At 31.4% G+C, this 22,298-nt stretch overlaps 3 protein-coding genes across 4 annotated transcripts in view; 1 reads left to right on the top strand and 2 right to left on the bottom strand.

The window, feature by feature from the left end:
* Window positions 1–1,721: 1,721 nt before the first annotated feature.
* Window positions 1,722–10,503, bottom strand: LOC107191327 (putative ATP-dependent RNA helicase me31b). Of its 2 annotated transcripts, none has more exons than XM_015580339.1 (8): window positions 10,196–10,503; window positions 8,941–9,108; window positions 8,556–8,762; window positions 8,277–8,448; window positions 7,911–8,061; window positions 7,607–7,802; window positions 7,328–7,498; window positions 1,722–4,490 (listed from the first exon to the last, which is right to left on the bottom strand). In XM_015580339.1, exons 2-8 carry the CDS (start codon window positions 9,079–9,081, stop codon window positions 4,194–4,196), a joined length of 1,335 nt encoding a protein of 444 aa, XP_015435825.1. In that variant the 5' UTR covers window positions 9,082–9,108; window positions 10,196–10,503; the 3' UTR covers window positions 1,722–4,193. The 2 variants fall into 2 exon arrangements, with proteins under 2 accessions (XP_015435825.1, XP_015435833.1); XM_015580347.1 differs by lacking the exon at window positions 10,196–10,503 and adding an exon at window positions 9,255–9,320.
* A 692-nt stretch (window positions 10,504–11,195) lies between these two features.
* Window positions 11,196–13,210, bottom strand: LOC107191130 (zinc finger protein 1 homolog). The gene is made up of 3 exons (XM_015580094.1): window positions 13,129–13,210; window positions 12,193–12,865; window positions 11,196–11,361 (listed from the first exon to the last, which is right to left on the bottom strand). The coding sequence occupies exons 1-3, from the start codon at window positions 13,187–13,189 to the stop codon at window positions 11,196–11,198; spliced, it is 900 nt and encodes a 299-aa protein (XP_015435580.1). The 5' UTR covers window positions 13,190–13,210.
* Window positions 13,211–16,182: 2,972 nt separating this feature from the next.
* LOC107189968 (vitellogenin receptor) overlaps window positions 16,183–22,298 on the top strand; it is a 31,060-nt gene continuing 24,944 nt past the window's right edge. Inside the window, exons 1-13 of the mRNA XM_015578669.1 lie at window positions 16,183–16,321; window positions 16,935–17,001; window positions 17,081–17,208; window positions 18,145–18,282; window positions 18,740–18,845; window positions 19,024–19,173; window positions 19,263–19,379; window positions 19,549–19,674; window positions 20,060–20,275; window positions 20,391–20,562; window positions 20,642–20,843; window positions 20,913–21,104; window positions 22,255–22,294. Coding sequence (XP_015434155.1) covers window positions 16,938–17,001; window positions 17,081–17,208; window positions 18,145–18,282; window positions 18,740–18,845; window positions 19,024–19,173; window positions 19,263–19,379; window positions 19,549–19,674; window positions 20,060–20,275; window positions 20,391–20,562; window positions 20,642–20,843; window positions 20,913–21,104; window positions 22,255–22,294 — 1,651 coding nt within the window. The 5' untranslated portion in view covers window positions 16,183–16,321; window positions 16,935–16,937. The remainder of the gene's footprint in view (window positions 16,322–16,934; window positions 17,002–17,080; window positions 17,209–18,144; window positions 18,283–18,739; window positions 18,846–19,023; window positions 19,174–19,262; window positions 19,380–19,548; window positions 19,675–20,059; window positions 20,276–20,390; window positions 20,563–20,641; window positions 20,844–20,912; window positions 21,105–22,254; window positions 22,295–22,298) is intronic.

Genomic DNA, 22,298 nt, shown 5'->3' with positions numbered 1-22,298 from the left:
AAACCCTTCGTGATGGTCGGTCAGGGTTTTCTTTGTACATTCCAAATCCAGATGTTAACACAACGCTTCCAACATTGCACTTTTATATCATAAAGGTGCCTTCACAAAAATTTGTTTCCACATCAAGGGTATTTCTCCTCTCCAAGATGAGGCACAGGAACTTCACTTGGAAATACATATCTATGCGACAGACATGAGGGAACGGTTACAAGATTTTCAAGAACAAAATCACTTCAATTACTTGCATCAACAGTCTTCAACGCCGCCAAAAGTATACATGTGCTTTACGTACACATATACGCACCCTAAGTTTTCGCAATACTTCGACTTCCACATACAACATATGGAGAATTACGTAACCCACGGTTAAAATTACTCATCAGTATTAATCATTGAACGAAACAAACACATACATATACAGGGCGTATCGAAACACCAGAGTAATTAGTGAAATTCAACATCGAAAAGTATGTGAAATAGGTTCGTATAAACATCTGTTCTACCTGACTTTGTGGTTTTGGATAATTCTCGTCAGAAACTTATTCAACTCGAACCGTAGGCAGTACCTGAATTTTTCAAATGTTTCAGAAACACTCCAAAGCGTTCAAAAGATTACACGAAAGTCTGACGTAGCTGCTTTGAGCACTTATCACGATGACAGACCAGTTGTAGGCTAGCTGAATGTATACCGAGAATTGTTGAATTACAAAAATTATTGTAACTCGGAAAACAAGGTCAAATAGAACAGATGTTTATGACGAATGTTTTTTGTAATATCCTTGTGTACGGAAGTCACCTCCAAAAATCTGTCTGTATGCATTGATACGCCCTACGTACACATATTCCTTCAGTCTATCCGCATAGTATTGCACTCAGCAATTTTTATTACCCAACTTCTACTAGAAATTTATACTTTTTATCTCACACAAATACCATTCTTTCAAAAGAGCCAAGATGAATATAATCACGACACTTCCATGATACAATTGTAACATCTCAGATATATGGAATCATACACACAGAGTTTGTCTCAATAACATCCAGCTGTAAAACTGATAAATAAACAAATACGCATACGTGTAATGCTTCATGATGTCATTAAGATAAATCTTAAATGATTAGGAATGATTCTATGCATTTTGTGTGAAAATTCATTCAAGTTTTATGATTTGTTTTCGTTGGCACCTTCTTGACTCTTTTAAAGACTGATTAAAATATACTTCACAAAATAGATTCCATGTCGGATCTAATGGTATTTCAAATGACAATTCGGTAAGACCAAGAGTATTATTTTCCTAGTCTATACGCAAGTTCGCCAAAAGAACCATAATAACTTTCACAAACATACAACACAAAAGCAAAATTTTGTGGTGAATATGTAAGAGTATTTTTCTTTTTTTTTTTTTAGAAGAGACACATCCAAAATACTGTTCAACTTATTGAATTATGTATTCCCGTATCGAGAAAACATTAAAATATGAGGAAAAATGGTTATACGTTACATTAGAACCGAAATCATATGCGATTTTACTTTATCAAATAACTCCGATTGGTGAAAAATAGAGCCACAAACAAAACACTAAGAAGTGTTCTTTCTTTTCTAAACTGTTATAAATACAACGTTTACCATAATTATTTCAATAAATCACTGCCAATTTGTGTAATTATTCTCGTTTTTTTTCCACTTTAGAATATTTTACATTCCAACGTGAAAAAGAATGTTTTGCTTATTGATCTTTTATTAGCAATTTTCTTTCCTCTATCGCTTCAGGCATCATAATATGCCTTATCCTCGCAACAATCAGATGCGCGCTTGTGTTACGATCACTTATTGAGATTTCCTACATTAACATCAATTTCCCACATCACATTCTTCTCAAGCTGACAAAAAAAGTGTAAATCGATTGATAATGTCCACACCGCTACGTGTATCGCAGACATATTTTCCCAATATTGAAACGTCGTATGTATCAAATTATGATTATTTTCATTAGCATAAAAAAAAAACGGTTTCTAATGCTTTTAACACCATAATATTAAATCACAGCATTAATGCTCGGATGATGACACAAGAGAGATATTTTCTTACGTCAATGATTAATAATTGTATAGCATATCATTCACGTATAGTAGAATAGGATTGTAAAATGTTCTCTGCAATAGATGCATTACCCGGTATACTATACATACGTTCGTAATTTTGTGACGGATAACGAGACGAAGAAGAATTCTTCGTTCTATCCCTGATATGCATACAAGTCAGTATATAGAACGCTCGTATCAAATACTTGTATTTACCAATATTTGGTTTCTAATACCATGCCTTTCCTTGTTATTGTATTAAATACATATGTGTTGCGTATAACAAACATTAAATTAGAAGTTAAAAATTTTTAAGTCAATGAGTTTTACATGCATTTTTGGAACTACGCACTGATTCGAAAGTTCAATATTTTTCTTCAGAAGTAAAATATATATATATATATAATTGTATGCATGTTAAAACATTCAGTTTCGCTTAATTAAGTTTTCATATTTGTTCTGTAGCAAAATTTCGAATGTTCACACTTTCTGCTCCAGCAGTCAATCTTTCTGTCATAAGACATCTCTCCTGTTGTCATCCACCGCAAAAGCAAAATATCCTGTCAAAACTGATATTATAAGACTAAAGGCATTCCAAACCGCTTTCCATCGCTCTCAGTAATATTTCTCGTTGAAATTTTTGCATCAAGTAAGAAATATTCTACTATTGCCTATTAATGTATACGCATTTCGTTCCATAAACCTAAGTTGTCTTGGCTGGCGGTGCACTTTTTTCTTCACACAAAATCTGAATAATATAAGAGAAATCTGATTCGAAGTCATTTCTTAAACGTCTTTTGTTGTTGTTTTGTTTGTTATTGTACAATTAACATGTACACAGATATCAAAGAGAAAAACCAAGAATAAAAAGGGATTCCATGATGATCTTCTATTATTAGATTACATTTTGGCAGTTAATTCATCATCTGTCACAAAAAATGTTATAGTATGCTATATAGTATGATGTGTAAATTTTCGTGTACCTTTATTGATTTACCTAAAGTGTGTCTTGAGAGTAATATAAAATCCTTCTTAGGTAATTTCATTACTCTTGCTTGTTGAAGCATCAATTTTTACTAGACACAAATACGTAATAGAAATCAGACATTGAATCCCTAACATTGATAAATGCCACCAGCCAGGTATTTATACAAAATAATTATATAAAACTAGTCAATTTTACAACCTCTGACGTTCAATCACAATTTCGTAAAAAAAATTACGATTAAGTTAAAAAAAAACGTTTTTATTACCGCTTTACAGAAAGAAAAGATAGCCTTGCTTTTTTGAAAAGTGATTCGAATTTCAGAGTTGTATGACAGCATTGACAGGTAGCAAAATCAAGCCATGATCAAATATTAAGATCAATACAATATTTCGAATTTGTGATTGTATATTTAAGGAGAATTTATACCTTCCTATGGAGATGCAAAAGTAATAGGCATATGGATTAATATACAATATTCGGATTCTCATAAACAGCACACAAGTATGAATTTCCTTTCACTCTGCTGTTTTTCCTTTAAATCTCACATGCCATCACAATTTTCCTTACAGAACAAAAAAACCTTGGAAGTATGAAGCCGTTGTATAAAAATTTACTATTAAAACGATGGATACTCTTCATGTAATATTTACAGTTGCGGTAAAATGTTATGATTATTATGTTACTCATGTACTCGTTTACATATTGTGCTCTTGATAATGGCTTGACTCTGACGCACTTTAGATTATGTACATTTATATGTATTTATGTACAAAGAATGACTCGCACCGGCATTCGCATCTATTCATTCACTGAGTTCACTGTTTCATAATCAGTATATGCCTTATTTACAAGTAATTCATGTTTCCGCTGCTTACTATGTTAATTGAAATTTTCAATTTTTTTTCTATATAGACCACTTTTTTTATCTAAACGTTCATAGCACTGTTTTGTCTTTATACACTGTTAAACACACCAGACAATTCATTCCAGACCGAAGTAACATTTCACTCTGTTGAGTTCAAAGCATAGCAATGTATGCCTTACACGTACGAGTCACAATCACCATTTTACACTTTAAACTCTTTGAGCGCATGTAAAACTTCATAATGACGATGTATCGAAACTACTTGGACACGTTACCCTCTTCCATACTATTATTGTCTTCTGGTCTTGCTACATACAAATTTGGGTCTATTACCTTTGGGATAGGCTTAATTTCTGTTCCAAGTTCTTGTTCGATACGATGCAAGTTAAAGCGATCCTCATATGTGATTAGGTTAATTGCTATACCTAAATGGCCAAATCGTCCTGATCGACCAATACGATGCAAGTATGTCTCTGCCATTTTTGGAAAGTCAAAGTTGATTACGACGTTCACAGCTTGTACGTCGATACCACGCGTGAAGAGATCGCTGCTAACCTGTAGATACACACAACATCCATTTACATATGTTTGATGTTTCATATCAGAACTTAGTTTGTCCGTTAAATGATATCACGTTTAACCACCACAAATTGACTCTGACCAGCCATGAAAAATAGACCAGAATATATTTACATTTTGTTCATAGGACCACATATATGGTATACAAAACTATTTGATGTTTTTCCATTACAAAACTGTCTACTGGTTTTCAAAGAGTCAAGAGAATATAAATAACAGACATTAGATTTCTTTTACATGAAATACTTTACATGTTGTTAGTTCTCTGCTATTAGTTTGCAGTCAAAAGATAGAAAATGCATGAATACTTATGTCTCGGAAACTGTATAGTAGTACGACACTGACAAGAGTATTGTATAATCTGTTACGCGCCAAGTTCAATGGAATTTCAAACAAAAACATAACTGATAAACTATAACGAGCCCATTGCAACATTAATATCTCAAATTTTAACAAAATTGTGTTTTAAATAATAATGGGTGGGGGTACATAAAAACTACCTGCAAAGAAAAAACTTCAAAGCTACATATAATCAATAATGTTGAACCCTTATTACAATGGTGATATGATTCATTATTCAATTTTTAAGTAATAAAAATGTTAAACCAACTGTAAGTTAGGTATACAGTTCCGTAATTACAGACTAGCAATGTCTCAAATGTTTCAAAAATTGATTATGTTCGTCGTTGTAAAGTCCAGCATGACGCCAGAGATGGCAGCTTTTGGACACAAGAGTACACTAGTGCCAATAGATGCCATGTAGAACAATAATTTTAGCTTAGTTGATAAACGTATTGATTTAATAAAGATTTTCGTAAAGAAACATATAATTTGATTAGTTACTACGACCATGCAGTGTGTCCCAATCATTGAACTCTATACATGGAACGATAACTGTGAGTATTTGAGGTGTTGCCTGCCTGTTAGACAGAGAACACTGTGTGAGAGGTATCCCTATTTCACTCTTAGATAATAAGTAGAGGAAAGTAGAGATATTGAGGGATACCTTCGAAACGACTCTGTTGTCATTTCAGGTATATAGAGTTCAATGGTCCCAATAGGTTGAAAAGTTCAAGTTCAATACTGGTGCCACTGTGACTACAGCCTAACACGGTACACAATTTTACTAAATTGAAAACATTTTTGCGAAAACAATATTCCTTTATATAGTACACTGAAGTATTTAATTTGTCTGTAGGGACATATTGTTGTTTGTATTGTAAAATATATAAAGTCATGTGCTATTATTATCATATACGTATGTATTAATGTATGTACACTGACACAAACTCAGATTTCGCTAGAGGAAAAAGTGGTGTAGGAGAAGGGCCTCCTACCACTTGGTATCGGGAATTATTGAAATTTATGCCAAATTAACATTCGATTTAACATTTATTTCAGTACTTAAAATAAATTTACCAAGTAGTAGGAGGCCCTTCTTGAGTGGATAATTCCAATGTTTTTTTGTTTGGCAAAAAGATAAGCATAAGTAAAATGCTGCAAATAAAACCACTCTTCTGACATCAAACTTAGAACCTGTGGGAGTTACTAATGATGTGGCTTACTAGAGCAAGTTTATTGGAACAAGAGCTCTCTGTTATTGATACTTTTGAAATCTTCTATGCAATTTTTGTCAAAAATAAGAATCTATGAAAAAAAAAACCAAATAGAAATAGTTTTTGAATACCTTTTGCGATTACTCAAAAAGTTTCAACAGAATCTGAAATATTGATATAATGTCTCCTCATAAGCTACTTAGGACATAAGTATGGATGATATACTGTTTGTAAAATATACATGTCACTGAAAACTAAATGGAACTTTTACAACAAAAAATTATTTAAAAACTGTTCACTTTTTAACCATTACGTCTATCTTTTAACATTACTTTTTCATATTAATACTTTATCATTATTTGAAAGTTTGTTTTTAACAGTTAGTTCTGAAACAAGTTCTGATAGAACATATGTTATTTAACAGTTATTTGAAGGTCAAATGTAAAAGTTAAACATTTTGTAAAATAAATAACATTATTGAAGAAATTTAAAAAAAAATGATAAACACAAGCAAACAAGAGTCGAATAAGAGCATTAGTCGGCAACCTATTACATACACCATATTTTATGTTCGAAAAGAATAAAAATTTTGTCCATACTTAAAATGTACAGGATAGAAGTGTTATTGAGTCAATTACATTTTATAACCACTTTCCTGGATCACAAAAGGTAACAATAAGAAAAGTTATTTTAGGTAAAAACAGCTGCAAATTTTGACAATTTTGTTCAATGTGTTACCTAATATTGAAATATTTTCTGTTATGAAATAAAATCGTAAAATAATTTGGTCTGCAAAGAATTCAATAAACATTGTTTATAAATGTGCACAAATAGAAATAAGTTCAAGAGTATGGGGTCTTCCATGCACATTTCTTATTTTCGTTATAGTTTTTTAGTGAAATACAGAACATAGAAGTATAATGTAGTTCACAGAAGCTATGAAAGTTTTAATCATTATTTTGTTTGATTGAAAATGTTTGTCATTTTTCCTATCTTCCCAAAAACAGGTTACACAAGTTGATTTCGATATTCAAAATTGATCTTTATGTATAAATTTTCATTGAGGCGTGGCAATTATCTTTCATCCCTTAATTTTATATAAAAACAATTATTGATTTAAACATAATGATTTATAATTTACCAGCTACTTTTGTCAATTGAAAACATGTAAAGTTATAGATATCTGTTTCAGAAATAATCTTTCTAAAATAATATTTACATACAAATTTTACTTTATGCTTTTGTTTTATCACTTACCAAGTTTCTGCATAGTCCTGCTCGGAAATCGTGAAACACGCGATTTCGGTGTGCCTGCGCCATTTTCGCGTGTATATAATAACAGCAGTAACCAAGATCTGTTATCTTTTTTGCAAGTAATTCAACGCGTTGCGTTGAATTGCAGAATATTATACTTTGTGTTATTTGCAACTGAAAAAAGAAAAAGTAAACTATACAGCCAAGTATATTTAAAGAAAAAAGAATAATATAGAGGTTACAAGAAATCTTTAAATACTTAGAAAATCAAAACCATATTACCTTGGAAAACAGCGTATTAAGGCAATGAACTTTTTGTCGTTCTTGTACAAAGGCATAATACTGTGTTACACCTTTCAATGTGAGTTCCTCCATTAAATTAATCTCGTACGGATCTCTTAAGTGTTTCTCCATGAATTGTTTCACCGTCAAAGGAAATGTGGCTGAATACAGCAATATCTGACGTTCGTGTGGTAATCTGGATATCGGAAATGAAAATAAAATTGTTTTTTTTATATTTAACATAAATGGTACAGATGGAATAAAATAATTTTTAAAACCGTGCATTAAAGTATATACAACACACCTAGAAATTACATGATCCAACATTCCTTTAAAATCTTGCGATAGAAGCTTATCCGCTTCATCCAAAACTAGAATTTTACAGTGATCCATATTTGCAACATTCTTGTCCATGAGATCAAGAATTCTTCCTGGCGTTGCAATTATCACTTGCACTGTAATTAAACATATCGCAATTGAGAATTTCTTTTCTAAGTTCATATATTGTGCAATCTCAAAATTGATTAATGAAACAGCATCAAATAAATCACATTATTATATTAAAATAATAGAACAGTAAATATTTCTTATCATTCCTCATATCTCAGTGTTTCATAGGACAGTCATATTAAGAAAAATCTAAACGAATCTGCAATGAACCAATACAGACCTTTCTGGTAAATCCTCATAATATCATCCCGTAAGTTTGTTCCTCCGGTAGTTACCATTACTTTTATATCCATGTGTTTTGCCAGTTCAATACAGATTTGTGATGTTTGGAGAGCTAACTCCCTGGTGGGTACAATTACCAGTGCTTGGATCACATCTTTTCGTGAATCAACCTAAAATACGGGATTGCAAAGAATATTAATATAAGAGAGATTAAAATTAAAAGGCACGTTTAGCATTTGAAGTGAAATATCAGTAACAGAACCTGTAAATAATGTACCTGTTCTAGCACTGGAATTGAGTAGGCCCCAGTTTTGCCAGTCCCATTCTTTGCACGGGCCAAGATATCTTTACCAGACAATGCAATAGGAATACTGGCTTCTTGAATCGGAGAAGGCTTTTCCCAGCCTTTCTCAAAGATTCCCATTAATAGCTCTCGCTTCAGGCAAAACTCTTCAAATTCATTGCCACGAGTATCGGTAACATCCTATAAATTGTCACGTTACCGTAGCATTTTGTTAACAAATATAAGGGAAATAATTTTACTTAGAAAACTGTATTTCACATAGAAGTTTAATTAAAATTTTCATTTACTATGTACAATAAGTAGTACGGTTAATTGCAAAAATTGTAAGAATGAATTTCATCTACTCTATGTAACTTACACTAGTTTTAATTCTTTTGTCCTTTGGTGGAATTTTTAATTTGGCTTTCCAACCGACATCATCCATTTTGTCTATCTCTGATTTGGGTGCCAAACCAGAATTTAAGACATGATTGGAGTTTATATGTGTTTCTGTCATCATTTTGATACAGATGAAGTATTTTATTTCCTGAAAATAATTAATAAAATTACATATATGTTTGCAAGCTCATAAACAATTTCAGAACAACAGCCAATAATCTGATTGTATAGAATTTTTTTTAATCAATCTGAAATTACATAACTCACATTTAAAATATACTATAAAATATTTACCCAATATCAGGGAGAAATTAGAAACTGAAACTCACAAATATATATACGAGTTACACAACTAAGAACTTATAGGACAAAAGGCAAGCAGCAAGCATGAGTGACCTATTGGATAGACTACAACAGGATGTAAACATTATATGTTCTCTCACTGGAACAGTACTAGTTTTTATGTGCTACAGCTTAAAGGAAGATATAGGAATTCATGTTATTATTAGTTACTGGCACTGCTCATAAAAAATTTGAATTATAGAAAACCTTCAGAAATAATGATCAAACAACAGGTGTACATATATTATAATAAATTACATTGTACAATATATTACTCACTATAATGTATAGAATAAAGTTCACGTTTAAAAACGTTTGTTTGAACAATATACAGAGTACTTCAATCAATAAAACAATTACCCCATTCTGTAACAGGTAGAATATATTTCGTAATCTTTACGTAATTTCCAATTGAAATAAGAAATCGTAAAATCGTAATATTTTTCCAATAAACGAAACCTGCGAATGAAATTCTAACGTGCCACATTTCCACTAAGAAGATATGTGACTTGCTTATTTGGAACGTTCGCTTCAAATATTGGCAACATTTTCAATCTGTGTACGTACAAAATACCCCAAGATTTTTCTATCATGAAATAATATTCATTGTACAGGAACTATAAAGTACACGTTTAATGTGTTAACGAGGGCCCATAACAGGACATCAATTTCAAGACGTCGCGCGTTATTACTATGGGGCATAGGTATTCGGACAAGATGAAAAACAGAACAGCAGAGTAAAGTCCGTGTAAAGTATATCAAAATTCTCGTTTCTACGTAACGAAACGGAAATCTCTCAGAATGAACGTACACGAGAGAACGTAGAGCAAGAATATCACAAATGCATAATCATTCATTTCTCGAAAAGTATTCACAACTTGGAACTTACTTACCTTGAAATGGATGGATATCGATGCTGAGCTGAGCACTCGATTAGGAAACAACACGCCAAAATGGCCGTTCCAATGTCAAGTTTTCTCTGCAGTGCCTAACCGCCGCGTTTCTGTTACAAACCACTAACACAGATTTACTAACTCGGAAAGCGTATCGCGTAACACGCGGCACTATATAACGTTCTTCTCCGTTTGTAATATGAGATTAACGCACTGCGTCAAATGCGAGCGATAATTATTCCTCGTTGAACGTACACGACATGCGCCATGAAAGAATAAAAACATTCAGACCAGAAACCGTTACGTCGTCGCGCGCACTCTGTAGATAGTAACGACCAATTGCGTGGCGAAGCTTTAAGACGGATTTTCAAATCCCCCTCCCCCTATTGTCCAAATGAACACAGCCAACAGTTACCTTACCGTTATATAAAAATTTTAAATTAAAATTGTTATAATTACAATAGAAAAACAAAGTAGAAATATAAAGGAATACAAAAGTAAGTATAAAGTTTAATTCATAATTTTCTTTACTGTATAGATATGGTTCGAAACTAATTTGTCCGGTGAAACTGAAGTTTTTCTAATCTGAAGACGCGGGTAAAGGACTGTACTTATACCTATATATATATACATACATTCTAAATTTTCTGAAAATCGTAAAACAATTAGAATCCTGCCTTAATGATTTAAATATTTTCTCGATAATGACTGTGTTTTCCTATTAAAATAAAAAACTATTTTACGTTTGTAATTCACGTATTGCATGATTACTAATGTTTGTTAAATTGACTATATAAGGAACAAGTATCAATGTAGGTTTTTACATATAAGATTTTATTACATAGTAGATTTGTAAAATTATATTTGAACAATAACATAATGACAAATCACATTCAAATTTTATAGTACTGAAAAACAAAATATATTTAATATATTTATATATTACACATTCTTATACATAAATAAAATATGTATATATTAAAGAAATAAAATGCATCCTCTAAGTACAACTTTGTTCTCGTCTCTGAGATATTCTATATTTCCTACACGCTTCGGGACAATGCCGTTCTAGATATCGTCTTTGGGAGAATGCTTTGAAACATTCTCCACATCGCCATTGCCATTGATGATGATTTCGTGTCCTTTGATGTGCACGTAGATTCGAACTGCAAAACGTACGTTATACGAGAGCATTTACTTGAACAAAATATTTTTATATCTATACATTCACTGGATACATATTATTCCAAAAGAGAAGCACATGGAAAAATTGAATAAAATTGGTTAAACTTAACGTAGAAAACTTTGGAACCAGTGCCTTAAGAAAACTAAACATCATGTTTTTACTGTTATCATAATTTATATTCTAAATTAATCGATTGAATAATGAGTCAAATAGAAAATTGATTACTCATTACAAAATGTTTTTCCGAACTCTAATTATAAATTGCGAATCACAGTATTACAACTTCAAAATGAGGATTATGTTAAAAAATAATTATCTGTATGTCTATTCTATATAAATTAATAAGTAATATATTATTATACATAACACAACTTTTTTATTTTGCAACCATATGCACATAGTACGTACAATCCCAAATAGCGCATTAACGGCCAATGACACCTTGAAGACGCCTTAAAGGCGCCTTAGACCTAAAAGTAGACCATAATCATGTGCTATTTGGGATGTAATACTGTATTATGTATAATTACCGATTAATTAATTAAAGTGTTGACAAAATTTTACTGTGTTTGTCAACTGATTAAATCTGTTTAATCAATGGCAATGGTGCCGTCTAAAATAATCCTCATAATGAGTAACGATTATTTATTAATTATAATTGTTAAGTATTCATGATTTTGTTTTGCTTAGCTCTAAATCACAGTGTTATAATTATCGTTCAATCAAAATTTGTAGCAAGTACTCCTGAAATGGTCGTATTAAGTAGGAAACAAGTAATAAAGGAAATATTAAATCGAAAATGTATATGTACCGATCGGCGAAAGACTTATGACATACTGGACACTCGAAAGGTCGTTCGCCAGTATGAAGCCGCAGATGACCCTTCAACACCCACGGACGATCGAAACTTTTCCGACAGAAAGGACAATAGTGCATGGTTTTGTTTCGTTTCCAGTTCTGAGTAGTCTCAACTCCGGTTGTTTTTATATTATTCCCGTAGTACTGATTCTGCGAAGAATCGATCGGTTTCTTGTTCGGTGTCAAGTACAACGTACTGGACTCCGTTTTGCCTTCAACTCCGTCCTCGTACGGTTTGTTCAAATTCACTGTTACATTGATTTTATTTTCGGACCCGTTTATCGGACACTCTACGTTATTGGCATTCGAGGACAACGATATTTGCACCGTTTCCAGTTTCTGCTCGTAGTTTGTATTGACGATACTTTGATTGGTCTTAACAGAAATATTAGCTGCGGTTGATTGTAACGAGTTCCCGATTTCCGAAAGATTCGTGGTATTTAACTCTGTGCTACTGGACAATTGCTTATTCCATATCATATTGTTTTCTTTGTTGAAGCTGTAACGTGTTACAATTGGAAGCTTCGAGGAGGTCCAAATGTTATTACATTTCGCTGAATTGTCTTTAGTCTGGTGCTTTCGTTTGGCATCGATCGATGTCGGTGGGGTCCATGGTATTTCGGTCTCTGTGTATATAATATGTAAAAATATTTTATTCTTTTTTATTTCAATTTAACGTGAAATGTGATGACTTGATCGTTATCGAACGTTAACGGGGAAAAGCGTGTTGAATATTCAATGTGAATACGTTTCACCTCTACAACAATAACGAGATGGAGCTGTAGATTGTAGAATACTTTTCCATAACCATGACAAGATTTCACTGTCGTTACTTTGGTACACTGTACCTTACGTTCGGGAGCAGCTAAAGAAGAATTTATTGTCTTACCTTCGGTGGAATTGTTCATCTTCCTGTATCTTCTCATCGACTTTATCAAGCAACGAGGCATACTTTTGCACAAAATAGTAAACACAGAACTTGCCAAAAAGAATGAAAAAGAATTAAGTGCCTGCTCGTTGCAGAAGCAATGGAGCAAACTACTGTCACAAGGTCATTAGGCATTTGTTTCTCTTTTTCGCCAGTATTGTATTATTTAGAAAATCACCCACGGCATATGTGAACAAATATTAAAATATTAATCAATTACTTATTGGAAAAGTACCACAACTACACAAATCTTTTTTATAATTTATAGCTATTAACTATTAATATTTTATTCAATGCGCATAAATAACAGTTACACAATTCAGATTTGTGAATGTATTTGTGTTAGTGCTCTGTCGATTTCTAAATTATTGAGTGTTATTTAAATTGATTTATAGTAATAAAACTGTATTCTCTGAAATATTTGTAGTGTTTTTGTTAACACTGTAGTAATTTATTAATATACGACGTGAATTATTATTGATTACATAAATTTCCAATCCAAATCTTCTGGATTATTATTGTTAAAATTTATATATGTTTATATTTATATTAACATTTATATAGTCCATAATTATTTTATTGTTTACAACAGTTAAGTAAACGATTAATAAAATAACTTATGACATTAATAATTTAGTAATATAGTGTTAATTTCTAACCATTTAATAACAATTTTTATCTTCTTTCTAGAAATATGTTATATTTTTCGCATAACTATTTCTCTAGTTAAAATTGCTCAATCAATGCTTTCAACTTTTATTCGTCTAATATTATTTCGTGATTGAGTTTATTTTGTAATATTTTTCAGTATAGATGAAAAAAGCTTTATTCGAATATTGAACATCAAATAAATATATACTCATGGTCGTTATATGATTAAATATAATTCCCTTCCATTTAAACAGGTTAGAATTATTTAAGGAAATACATTATAATGTATATTTATTAAAATTGGTTTAATCACAACTACGCTAGCACCTGCACAGAATTTTTTTAAAAAATGTGACTACATTTAAAAAAACCCATTATGTAATATCACCGCAACTTATCATTATAATTACGACTTTTATTTAATAGGTAAACGTTGTACATTTTTGTGATTAATTGCTTGAAATTTTTATGCAAATAAAAAAAAGATCGTAGCATTATATCATTACGTACTAAAAATTACTCCGCATTAAACAATAATATGCAAAAATTATAACATTTTGAAGCGATAAAGTAGAATCATAGAATAATTATAGCAATATCACCTATTCCTATTCGTTTTCAACTTGTTTCTTACAGGTCGAACGAATTCAAATTTAACGCTCGGTAAGATGACTCAAAACATTGTCGAATATACTTATACAAGGTTTGTATACATTTCTTATGACATACTTGTACATACGTTGCTGTTTGTATCGTGCGGAATTTACGGTAATTAACAAACGAGTTACAGATTGGCATTATAATTGTTCTTCAAATAATACAAATAAAATTCCACAAAGCTCTTCGTTGCACGTTTAACTGTTGCACACCGTAGTTATGATCGAACACAAAATATTATCGATTTTATTTGTTACTTTCAATTACTTTTATAGGGAGAAGAGAACGTAATCCAAAACAATTTATGCTACAAATTTAATTTTTTCAAAATAAGAGTAAATTGTCAGATAATTTCTTCTTATAAACGATCAAAATTTATCTATATCCATATAATAAACATTGCAAATCAAGAAATAAAGAAATATTTAAGAAATAAAATTTAAATGACTCGTCCTGTATACATATAATATATGTATTACATAGTAATAAATACAAATTATTCGACTTCTTTATATAGATACGATATAAGTACTATAGTAAATGTATTACTAAATAATAATATTAAAAAGATTATGATATTTTTAAGATAAGCAGATTGACTTCTACAATAAGTACAGTCATGTTATCTATCCTCATTCATTTTCGACTAATTTTATAAAAGTTGAAGGAATTTGAATTTAATTTCCAAGACGACCCACAACGTCATCGAACGAATTTGTACCTGGACGTGTATACGTTTCTTATGACATACTTATACACCACTGTATAGTGGGGAATTTACGATATTTAACAAACAAGTAACATAATAATATTATAATTATTCTCTGTATAATAATATAGTATGTACAGTATGTAAATAATAAAGAACTGCAGGTATTATTAATTTCATTTACTAATTTCGACCAATTTTTGTAAGATGGAAAAAAACCTCTCTATTAATTATCTATGTATTATACAATAAATAATTTAAAAAATACTAAGTATTGAGTAATTGGTAATCTGTGTTAAGTGAATAATAAAAATAATCAAAGTATATGTATATATTTGTAGAAGTCGAATAATATACAAATGTCAGTCACAGGACTATTAGACCGATATATTCATGACTTAACAAACTTCGGTGAGGAAATAACATCTGAACCAAGAACATTAAAAACAAAAGAAACATATATATGTACAGTTATTATAGGAAAATTAACTGAAATGCTTTTTTGATATTCATTGAGTACATTAGTACTAAAAAAATTTAATAAATTCCATCAATAATGGTAAATAATCATTGGGTATTTAAGTGAATAAGTATGAACTTAAGAATTATTGTAATAATTATTTATCACAAATTTATTATTCAGTTGGTAATAATTCTAACAATATAATAGAAAAACGATACCAGAAAATTAACAATTACAGCGTTAGCACATAACTTGTTAGACCATGTTATGTATATACGTCAAACTGGAGATCGTTACGATGATATTATAGTTTATAAATAAATTAACGAAATGCTTCTAATTAATTAGTACTGAGTGAATTGTATGTTGTATCCATTGTTAATTGAAAAAATTAGGGTGGTACACAACATTTTTCATTTGAAATTAACTTCAGGCACCATTCGATAAATATTTCTATTATATTTCCTTCCTGGCCACACCCTGTTTACGTACATTCATAGACACCATCTCTTCTATAATTCGGCTGTATATTCTGTATCAACCTTTAGTACCTTTATAACAGCCGCAGCGATAACACGGATCTGACAATTTTCATACACCATCGATAGTCCGAATATTTATGAAATAGAGATATTAATTTTTATCTCTATTTACATAAAGCGTGAAATATCTCTGTAAGTGTATTAAATACTTTTACCATTTTATTTCCCTTTACACAGAATTTAATTTCACAAAATTACTTTTAGAGTCTTTCTCTTAAGTAAAAATTTTTAATTTATTACTAATAATTCCATTCTCGTAAAGTACTCATACAACGAAAGTTAACTTAAAAAAATAAATATGTAAGAATAAATATTTAAACGAAAAAAAAATTTAGTTAACATGGAGTAAGTAAAGACTTTATAATGAAATCATAAACATCATCGTATTTTAATTTTAATTTTACCTTTCCATTAAATTACTTTAAGACGTTAATTATGAAAATCAATTCCACAATGTTTTCAGAGCGCCTGTTTAAATTCGATAATTCTACAAATCTGAGCATCGTAAGATGTGGATATCTATATGTTATCACTTTTCCATTATATATGTTATTATCGAAATAAATTAAATTCTAAGTCATGGTGCGCAGAATTCTAAACTTTTTTTTCAATTTGAAAATGTTCGCATTTCTGATAGTTTGTAACAGAATAATTGCCACCGTGAGACCAATAGTACAGAATTTTACCGGAAGAGATCTTAATTTCACTGCATCAAGTTCAAACTAATTCAGTAAATTTGTTACAGATTATGTGCCGCAATTCGTTCATTTTTCTTCTTTTGAATGTTTTCCTTTCCCAAATCGATTCCACAGGTAAGTCGATTACATTTCGCTGAATTGTTAACCTCAACAATGTTAACATACTAATTTATTATTGCTGTTGAATTGGAAGCTATACGGTCCGAGCGATCCGAACATTTCCTATGTGAGAACAAGCAACTTATTTTATCTGTGTATCTTTGTGACGGTGAAAAGGATTGCATAGACGGATCAGACGAACAAAATTGCACGAACTTTCAAGTAAGTACAATCATTATGCAAGAATACTATCAGAAAATTTTTTTATTTCAATAAGAATGACTCAGTATACAGTAAATCCTCGATGAATGTTCGAAGACTCCTGACTTTTTAATGAGGTTTAGCACAGCGATAGAGCGTGGAATTCTGAAGCGAATGATATTTGTTTCCGCTGCATATGGCCATTAATTTATGAAATATTTCATGTTCAGTGCCGAGGAGCCTTTGAACACTCATTGAAGATTTACTGTAGCATCATTACCTTAATCCAATTCGAAGAGAAATACTAAATATTTCTTAAATTGAATGTACTATTATTTTGCTTAAACAAACACCAGCTGCTAAAAAATTTAATGTCAGAAGTTAAACACTGTCTTATACAGTTAACATGGCTGGAATTATAACACTACTTGTAAGTGTTTATACACCGATGATGGAAGTATGCCCAGATAGCACATGACGCCTTGAATACAGCTTAAAGACGCCTTAGACCTAAAATAGCTGTAAAATGGACGTCTTCAAGGCGTCATGTACTATCTGAGCCAGGAAATGTTTTATAAACTTTAGTACAATACCATTTGGATTGCAATACAATAACACAGAGTATTAACAAAAAAAATCCAATATTTAATAAAGTTTTGCAAGTTTGTAAAGCATTCAAAACTAAGCGACTCCAGCTTTCTATGTGACATCTACCCAGATTATCAGTTGTTACACTGATTTATACCCAAACTTTTTCCAATAATTACGTTTTAATTTTACATAAGACGAAATGATCTTAAACAGTTGAACTCTGAGAAACATAGTAGAACATATGTATTCAGTTAATATTTGTAATACTAACAATTCAATAAGAAATTTTAAAATAATTTAACAAGAAAAAAAATGTTAGCATTTCGGAAATTTTCAAGTTATTTATATTTACTGTTTTCCTTTTAGCTAAACAGTTCGACGTTTCGATGTGCCACAGATGAATTTCAATGTTCCGACGGTTCTTGCATATCGATCGAAAAATTTTGTGACACAAGATCGGATTGCATCGATAAAAGCGACGAATATGTGGGCTGCGTCAAAACAGTAAGATTACGTGCTTAAGCCCTTATACTTCGTCTTCCAATAATATTTCTTTACATTTATAACTGCACATTGTAAAGTGCCTTAGATGACATTTTAAGTAAGCTAAGAACAAGAAACGAGGAAGCGTCGTAAAAAGAGATTGTAAAATTTTAATTTCTTGTGTTATTTTCGTTAGAATCGAATAAAAATCAAAACCGAACATTTCATGATATCAACAGACGCCAGTGGATGAATATGTCCTCAGATAGAACATGATGTTTTGAAGACGCCTATTTTACGGCTATTTTAGGTCTAAGACGCCTTTAAGCCGTCTTCAAGGCGTCATGTGCTATCTGGGTTTAATATCATATATTCAAAAATTTAACGTACTGAAATGAATTGAAACTTGTCCACTTTCTCTCACCCGTAATTTAATTTTATCAGACTTTTATATACCATATTTTGTTATTCGCAACAGTTAAAATGCGACAGTTTTCGATGTAATGATGGCCATTGCGTGAGAAATGAATGGGTTTGCGATGGTATCCCCGATTGTCCTGACAGCAGCGATGAAGGAAATTGCGGTAATTTTCATAACATTTTTTCATTCTTTCCCAGATATCACAAGACACCTTGAAAACGCCCATTTTACAGCTATTTTAGGTCTAAGGCGCCTTTAAGCCGTCTTCAAGGCGTCATGTGCTATCTGAGTTTAAACGTTAAGTCGATATCAGTATAGGTATTTCAATTTCTTTGTCGTAGAAAATAAAACTATACCAATCCATGAATGTAACAACGAATTCGATCGATTCTTGTGCAAGAATAAAAGATGTATTTCTCTGAATGCAACTTGCAACGAAAAGGATGATTGCGGCGATCGTTCCGACGAAAATATCGATGGGTGTAAAAAGGGTATGCATTTACGACAAATAATAAATATTGATTATCAAATCATTTAATCAAAATATATGGTACGAATAATTTCGCGTTTTAATTTATAGCTGATTCGTCCTGCAAAGAAACGGCACAATGTGAACACCATTGCCAAAGAACTCCCGAGGGTGCTCAATGTTCATGTAAATCTGGTTACAGATTACTCAATAATCGGACATGTTCAGGTAAAAATTAAAATATACCAACTTGCTTTTTACACCAAAATTGAAATGACATCGATCAGTAATTGTCGATTTATCGAAAATTTTAAACTAATATTAAAGCCGTGTAATATTTAACAGATCAAATATGTTTTAATTATATTTATAATCTGATACACTTGTTGAATTCTAGATGTAAACGAATGTGAAAACTATGGCACATGCGATCAACGATGCATTAATATTGCTGGTTCCTACATGTGTTCCTGCCAAGATGGTTACATCTTAAGTGATGATAAAAGGACTTGTAAAGCTGAAGGTACTGAAATTCTTTAACACACATACATATTTCATGAGTAATAACTAAACTGTTAATTTTTTTGCATTTATAGCCCATGGGGGTCTGTGAAATACAATAAAAGACAAAATTTTTTCTATTTTAGTCCGAACCCAATAAGATACTTAAGAGGAAAAGTACATTTCTACATTTACTCCAATATTTATAAATTACTTTAGAAAATGTTATTTTGCATAAAAATTTGCAGTCTAGTAATAACGATTCACTTGTCTGATTCATCTCCTGATCTACTATACCATAAAGTGCTGTTGATTACATTGTGCATGTATAAATAACGTTTTACAACAATGTGTACATTTGTAACGAGTTATTAACGCTTAAAATTTTATGTTTAATTTTCGTATAGATGGTGAAGCTTTGATGGTATATTCCATGAAGTCTGAAATCCATGGTTTGTTCCTTCATTCTTTCGTATCTTACTCAGTAGTCGGAAACTTGCAACATGCTATAGCTGTTTCCATGGATGCTAATCGTTTGTACTGGTCCGACATTGAAAATGGAGAAGAATCAATAATTAGAAGTAGAGACGATAGTTCCCAGCGAGAAGTCATTGTTACCACAGGTAAATAATCTAAATTTATTGTAATATAACATCATTGTTACGTAATACACAGTGGCACATTCATTGCAGGAATTTAAATTTGTAGGTAATAAAACTTACAATTTATGTTTTTAAGGTCTAAATAGTCCAGATGATATAGCCGTGGATTGGGTAACAGATAATGTATACTTCACTGACAGTGGTTTCAGACATATTGGAGTTTGCAGCAATGATGGTTCTTATTGTACTGTTATTGTTGAGGAAAGGAGCAGTAAACCCAGAGGATTAGCTTTGTTACCATCGAGTGGGTATGTATCTTGAACACAATACTTCGATCTTCTGCAGTTAAAACTTAATTCTCGTATTCTAATTAATCATCTGGTTTAGTATAATGTATTGGACAGAATGGGGCTTAGATTCGCGCATAATGATGGCGAGTATGGATGGAAAAAATAGCAGTGTCTTAGTCACAGAAAATCTAGAATGGCCAAACAGTTTGTCTATTGACTATGCCAACAACAGATTGTACTGGATAGATAGTAAACTAAAAATAATAGAATCAATTCGTTTAGACGGTTCTGATCGCAGGGTATGCATTCCTTTGTAGTACTTGTTGGAATAGATTTACGGATTCGAGATTATAGTTATACCTTTTCAGACTATATTAAAGGGCATAGGAATGAAGCCTTTTTCATTGGCAATGTTTGAAAATAAGCTGTTTTGGAGTGACTGGACATCTAAAACCATACAGTCGTGTGATAAATACACTGGCGAAGATAGGAACATTTTAGTACATGAAAAGTCTACTATTTATGGCATACATATATATCACTCTGTTTTGAAACCTAAGGTAAATTTTGTCTTCCATTATACCATTGGCGTAACTAGAATTTTTTTCTGCGGGAAGGGGGGGGGGGCAGGTCCCCTGAGTTTCGCTCATAACACTCTCCATCAAGCATCTGTACGTAATTTATACCACGTGTGTCGGTTGAACAAAATAAAGTTACACATTTTACAATAATTATTTTCAAATTTGGTTAACACTAAAACTAGGAACAGAAGGATATAAATATAATTCTTAAAAAGAAAAGAAATTTGAGATTGATTACAATCAAGAGTATATTATGTGCAGATACCTATAATTAAAACCTATCATATACAAGCTCCAATTTGCTGTTTCTTTTTCTGCAAAAATATTTTTCACATTTTCGAGCGCTAGTTCCCTTAATTGCATTCGGCCCTTCAATTGATGTTGCAGGATTATTACAATAGTTAAGTAGAATGTAAAAATTAAACAGCTTAATTCTAATGCAATTTTATTTAATACTTTAACGTAATAATACACTTTTTTTACTTGCAAGGGAAGGCACGGAAGTGCCCCCCTCCGATTTTGATGAAACTTCATATGTCTGTTAAGCAGTCACAAATAAGGGATACGTATTTTTTTTATCGGCTGGGACGCGACTTTAAAGGATGAAACCACCCCTCAAAGTTTCGACCCGAAAGTACTATTTCGAAAACCAGAGGAGATACATGAAAACTTCTAATGGACAAAGTTTGCGGTTTTTTATGTAGAATAATATGGTGCTAAGAAATTATCCAAAATATAATTTGTTTATAACAAAAAAATTTCGGATCGAAACTTCGAGGGGTGGTTTCACCCCTTAAAGTCGCGTCTCAGCCGATAAAAAAAATATGTATCCCTTATTTTTCACTGCTTAACAGACATACGAAGTTTCATAAAAATCAGAGGGGGGCACTTCCGTGTCTTCCCTTGTTAATTGCGTTGCGTATTGCATTTCGACCCAAATATTTATTTTTTATAACATTTAAGATTTTACCAACTGACGAATGTTTTTTTTACATATTTCAATAATTTCTGAACGGGAAGGGTGGCAGTCCGTATTCTGGGGCTAGTTACGACAATGCATTATACCACTTATATTGTTTTCTGAAGAAGGTTGATACTCAGAAGTTAATTTGTAACAATTAAATAACAGATTCGAAATCCATGCGATTCAAATCCATGTTCCGAACTGTGTCT

This window comes from Dufourea novaeangliae, unplaced genomic scaffold, assembly GCF_001272555.1.
Source record: "Dufourea novaeangliae isolate 0120121106 unplaced genomic scaffold, ASM127255v1 scaffold11, whole genome shotgun sequence".
Classification (NCBI taxonomy): domain Eukaryota; kingdom Metazoa; phylum Arthropoda; class Insecta; order Hymenoptera; family Halictidae; genus Dufourea; species Dufourea novaeangliae.
The sequence above is the reverse complement of the archived record's forward strand: the minus strand, read 5'-3'. Positions and strand labels throughout refer to the sequence as shown.

Excerpts from the sequence above, each read along its gene's own strand:
- LOC107191327 (XM_015580339.1), bottom strand. The coding sequence starts at position 9,081 with ATGATGACAGAAACACATATAAACTCCAATCATGTCTTAAATTCTGGT. Across the intron at positions 8,449-8,555 it reads CAATTCCAGTGCTAGAACAG|GTTGATTCACGAAAAGATGT; the intron begins GTACATTATTTA and ends CCCGTATTTTAG. Across the intron at positions 8,062-8,276 it reads TATGAGGATTTACCAGAAAG|TGCAAGTGATAATTGCAACG; the intron begins GTCTGTATTGGT and ends GTTTAATTACAG.
- LOC107191130 (XM_015580094.1), bottom strand. The coding sequence starts at position 13,189 with ATGCCTCGTTGCTTGATAAAGTCGATGAGAAGATACAGGAAGATGAAC. Across the intron at positions 12,866-13,128 it reads GATGAACAATTCCACCGAAG|AGACCGAAATACCATGGACC; the intron begins GTAAGACAATAA and ends TTATATACACAG. Across the intron at positions 11,362-12,192 it reads CATAAGTCTTTCGCCGATCG|TTCGAATCTACGTGCACATC; the intron begins GTACATATACAT and ends TACGTTTTGCAG.